General features: G+C 43.0%; 1 protein-coding gene across 1 annotated transcript in view; it reads right to left on the bottom strand.

Moving 5' to 3' along the window:
• Window positions 1–989: 989 nt before the first annotated feature.
• LOC118324237 (probable G-protein coupled receptor 173) overlaps window positions 990–5149 on the bottom strand; it is a 4957-nt gene continuing 797 nt past the window's right edge. Inside the window, exon 2 of the mRNA XM_035656463.1 lies at window positions 990–4168. Coding sequence (XP_035512356.1) covers window positions 2797–4002 — 1206 coding nt within the window. The 5' untranslated portion in view covers window positions 4003–4168 and the 3' untranslated portion in view covers window positions 990–2796. The remainder of the gene's footprint in view (window positions 4169–5149) is intronic.

The raw sequence follows: 5149 nt of genomic DNA, 5'->3' as shown, positions 1-5149 counted from the left end.
AAAATGCACCCTTGCTGCTACAGCCTCGCTTGGTCTGGTAGCTTATGGTGGCTAATGCTAGCAAACTTTAGATAAATATAATTGTTGTATAACACTGTATGACACTGCTTAGTCATGTTCCTTATTTTGTGACTCTTCTATATTTGTTCTACTTTTTTGGGATTTACTATTAGCATATCCTGTATTTTTCATTTGTAGCCACACTGGCCACTAGAGAGATACATAATCTCACTTTAAAGGAGCCGTGTGAAAGATTTAGTGACATCTACAGGTGTAGTTACAGATTACAATCCCTTCGCCTCACCCTCCTGTCCGCCCTATCTACAGCGAGTGTTTGGTTTTTTTCATTCTGGGCTACTGTATGGCGGTTCAACATGGCGGCCATCATGGAGGACCCGCTCCCTCTGAAGATAAAAACAATTCATTCTATTCTTATTTTCAGGTGATTATACACTAACGAAAACATACCTGTGAATATTAAAATTACATTTCTGCCAATAGATCCTCCTAAATGTTACACACTGGACCTTTAAGTTTTATTTCAGGAGTGTTTAAGTACATCAGACCACTAGCTTAAGGAACTTACTCATTGGATCGAATCACATATTTTGTTCTCACACAGTTATTAATTTCAAACCTTGTATAATTCTAATTTGTATATCTCTTGAGTTGTTTGTGTAACTATACACCTGTCTCTGCAGGTCTTAGAGGGTGGTACTCGAGTAAAAAATCACAAATCCTTTTGACTCTACAGCGGTTGCTGGTCAGTGCTCACTGATGTGGAAAGTGTCAAGATTACTTTTTCATTGCATGCCGTTAAGTGTACAAAACAGATTGATGTGTCACAAATGTTTTTTTTTTTTTCTGTATATGTTCAGGAACTACAACGCACACAGGATGTAATTTGTGCTATAGCTCCTGTAAAAGTGGCCTATTCTCTCCACTGGGAATCCAGCCATGTCAACACGCAGGCAGGTCATGACTCAGAATGCATCAAAAGTAGAGTCTTTATTGATGAGTGGGCAAAAGAACCACCTCAGTTAAACTGTACAGTTACAGAATATCATCTTGCGAAGGAATGCCAGACGTAAAAATTATGGACCTCAGTTCACTTTTCACTTTGTCTTTCCATATCAACATCTGTACAAGTTGTAATCCACAGTCTTGAATCTATGAAATGCAGTGGAATGCATGCTAATACAGTATGCTGTGCAAGTGTCCACATTTAGAAAATTGACTGCACAAGTATATCTATGCCTAACATACTGTAGGTCTGACATTTGTATTACATGAATCTTAATTTGGAGAGACAACTTAATGTAGTCTAAGCCGGTTTCCATACAACAAACACCGCTGGCGTCATGTTCAGCCTGGAGATGTTTAGATTTTGAACTTACTGTGATCCAGGCCACTCAAATGGTGACTCTTATGTTGAGGGGAAGTATAAGAGAGCCTGGTAACATTCAAGTTTCCTTCACATTAAGTGCCACTTAATTTCTTCATTTTTTTTTCATATTCTGGTGAGAGCATAACAGTACTTTAAAAACATTCCCAAGATCATCATTTGCAAATAAATGTTCATTTGCTAATGATTTTTTAAAACGACGTAATTTACATCATCATTCAAGTCATTTAATCCTATGGCCTGTTTGCAATGTACAAGTGTTGTTTTTCTAATTATTCGGTCCCCTTTTTCATTATCCATCTATAGTTCACATTTGCTTGCACATTACCATTAAAAATCAGACTACAATTTCAGTTACGGAAATCCATTTAAAAGGATAAATTTTCATATGATGATTGTTCAATTTTGCATGATTTTGAGACACCAAGATGAGGCTGCTTTCATACTGACTCAATATCACCGGAACCTATTCTATCATCATTATTTCTCTCATGTTTCTCCCTGCCTCCTCTCCTCTCCTTCTACCTCTTCCTCTCGCACACACATACACACAATTGCTATATAAAAACACACAAGCAGGAATATATATTCCTGTACAGTCTATACAATATGAAATCAAGTCATATTTCAAAATAGTGTCATCTGCTTAACATGTATAGTTTACAAATAAAGGAAAACAGGCAATTTTTTTATGATACAAAGAAACCTGACACGCCCTAAATCAAGTCCAAAAAATCAAGCATGTTAGGGGCTTCTTGGGTTCACAACAGCAATGTAAATGTATCCAAGGTTATTGGGTCCATTCGATATTCTGCAGTCTCTTTTGAATTACATGAAAAGGCGTCCTGGGTGGTTTATCAATCCATTCAGACCCTTTTAGTTCCTTGATGTGTTTCAGAGTTAGTAACGCTCTGATCAACGCCTTCTATTCACAGTCCACAGCACATTTCTTCAAGGATTTCAACCCTCTGTGTGTCTGTTTTGTGCCTCATGTGACACAGAAACTAATTCTCAGTTGAAAGCTCTGGGGCGTGTCCCACTGAAATAAGGCAACATTATTTTAAAATGGCATCTGTCACACTTAGTTGGAGTGGTGATTTTTGTGATCTTTCCTACGTATTAATCTTACAGTACATCATCAGAAATACGAACCATTTAAGTTTTTTACCAGGGCTTCTCTATTGCCCCATTCAAACCTGTGCACCTGACACATTTATGCAAATATCAACATTCTTAATGAAATGGCACTGTGCCTGCATTTGTTGGCAAAAAATGTATTTTGTTGTGCAAAACAACAAAACAGACACTTAACCAAGGTGCGTTACATTACGTCTATTCTCCTAATTTCCCTTTAAAACCTGAAACATTCTCTTCATTAAGCTCTTATCTTATCACATAATGCAGTAGGCCTCGTCCTGGGGCAGGTGTTGTTTAGTCCTCCAGTAGGTTGGCAGGTGAGCTCTCAGCACTTTCCTCAGGTCCTCATTGAGCAGGAGACAGAAGATGGGGTTGACTCCGGCTTGGGCAAAGCTCATCCACACTGTGATGGAAAGGTACCTGTGAGGGATGGTGCAGGACTTGACGAACACCCTCCAGAAGCACGCCACAATGTAGGGAGCCCAGAGGACCAGGAAGAGCAGGGTGATGGTGTAGAACATCCTGCCCAGCCTCCTCTCTGACCTCACCTCTTCCATCCCGAGCAGCCGCCGGTGTTGATTGTGTAAATTTTGCCTGATGCCCAGCAGAGTGGGTGGCATGGGGCCACGACCGAACCCTGCAATCCAGTTAGCTGCAGCTTGACCTGTGGCCCCAGGACCGTGGAAGGTCCAGTTCTGGCTGATAGCTGGCACTAGCTGGACGGGTTTCATCTTGCGATGCCTGTACTCAAACAGCAGCAGCTTGGCGTAGAAACCATGGGTAGCCAGGACCACCACAGCCAGCATGAGCATGAAGCCCAGGGTGTCGTTGGTCTTCAGGTAGCGGTGTTCAAAAATGCACTGATCCTCATCACGGATGAACTTGTATGTCCCCACATCAAAGACAGGTGGGAACGCCATGGCAACGGCCAGAGTCCACACCATGCAAATGATGGCGGCGCAGGTCCAGATGGTCATGCGCTTGGCGTAGAATCGGTGGTGGGCGATGGCAAGGTAGCGGGTGACAGCTACACAAAACAGCATGAAGGCAGCGTGAAAACAAAACAGCACAGCCATAAAAGCCACAACTTTACAACTCAAGGCACTGTAAGTCCAGGCCGAGCTGTTGTGGACGGAAACCAGCACAAAGGGGAAGCAGGCAGCAGAGCGAACTGCATCGGCCAGGCACAGGTCCAGGAGAAAGAAGTAGGGAGCCTTGTGAAGTGTCCTGTCTCGCAGGACCAGCAGGGAGACCAAAAGGTTGCCTACAAGGCTGACACAGATGATCAAACCCAAGAAGACCAGCTTAAAGTAGGCAGACACATCTGTGGCCGAGATTCCTCCACTGTTGCTGCTGCTGTCACTGCTGCTGCTGCTGCCGCCTCTTGCCAGTCCACTCTGCGAGGCCAGCACAGCCAGCAAACTGCCAGGGCCATCGATGGCAAAGCTCTGGTTAGCCATTCTATCACCTTCCGCAAGAGCCTGCCTGGTTTGGGCCCTTTATAAACACTACTGATCCTCCTACAGCCGTCGTCTCCCGCGGCTCTCTCGTCTTTATAAGGAGAGGCCGTGAGGATCTTTTCTACATGACAGACTCATCTTTCCTCTTTGTCCACAACCTCACCACCTGTGAACAGAGACACACATTTTGAAGAATGAAAAACAAGATGTCTGACATGCTTGTTAGGTCCAAAAAACTGTCCACTAAACGGAAACCAAACTTACATTTAACAGCATTGATATAGAAGTGCTGTGTTGGGCAACACAGTGGAAATCTCTGCCTTCCTGTTTCTCTATGGCTGGGATCAGATCAGCAGCTCTACAGCATGCCAGCTCCTTGGCTCTCTCAGTAATTACCTTGCCCGTTGCTAAGATACAACAGCTCACATACTTTGTGCAAGTGTGGGTGTTTGAGTGAATGCATGGGGGTGTACAGGGGGATGGAGCAGACACTGTACAACCAACACTGGGCATGTCCAACAAACAGAGATGTTGTAAATGAGCAAAAGAACATTTTATGCTTTCTCTCTGCCGCTCTGTGCATGTGTATGTGCGTGACAGTTAAAGAGCAGAGGGTGTAATCTGTACCATTCACAGCACATGACAAATATGAGAATATAATGGAGCAGAGCAGGCAGCCATTTGGTTTTTTTTTTTTACCGTAGGCCTACGTGTGAAGTGTGGAATTTTACTCAACAGGAGGAGGAAGTTATCGTTGTGATTTTCATAGTCAAGGCCTCAGTGTTTTAGCAAGGAGCCCACAATCAGCTTTTGTTAAAGAAGACACTATTAAAAACATGAAAATTCAATAGGAAAAAAATACAAAACAAATTTGAGATGCAGCCTCCCTTCAAAAGCACATTTAAAGGCAGAAGCTGATAATAAAACATAGCTGTGCTTGTCTGGGTGGGCCTTGTCTATGTAGGCCAGAAACACAGTATGATTTGCTGTTACTGTTCCCCCCCATACATAACAGCCCTCTGCCACCTTGACAAATATCATTTCACCTGATTAGATGGCTGCCATGTCAGCTAGGCCTGAAACACAGACTGGAGTGAAAAACAGATGAACAGGTGTCAAAATCAACCTCCACTGTGTGTGTGTGTGT

The sequence above is a fragment of the Morone saxatilis genome, unplaced genomic scaffold (genome assembly GCF_004916995.1).
Source record: "Morone saxatilis isolate NCDOM2014 unplaced genomic scaffold, NCSU_SB_2.0 Contig15, whole genome shotgun sequence".
NCBI lineage: Eukaryota > Metazoa > Chordata > Actinopteri > Moronidae > Morone > Morone saxatilis.
Note: the sequence above shows the minus strand (reverse complement) of the source record. Positions and strands in the feature narration are given on the sequence as shown.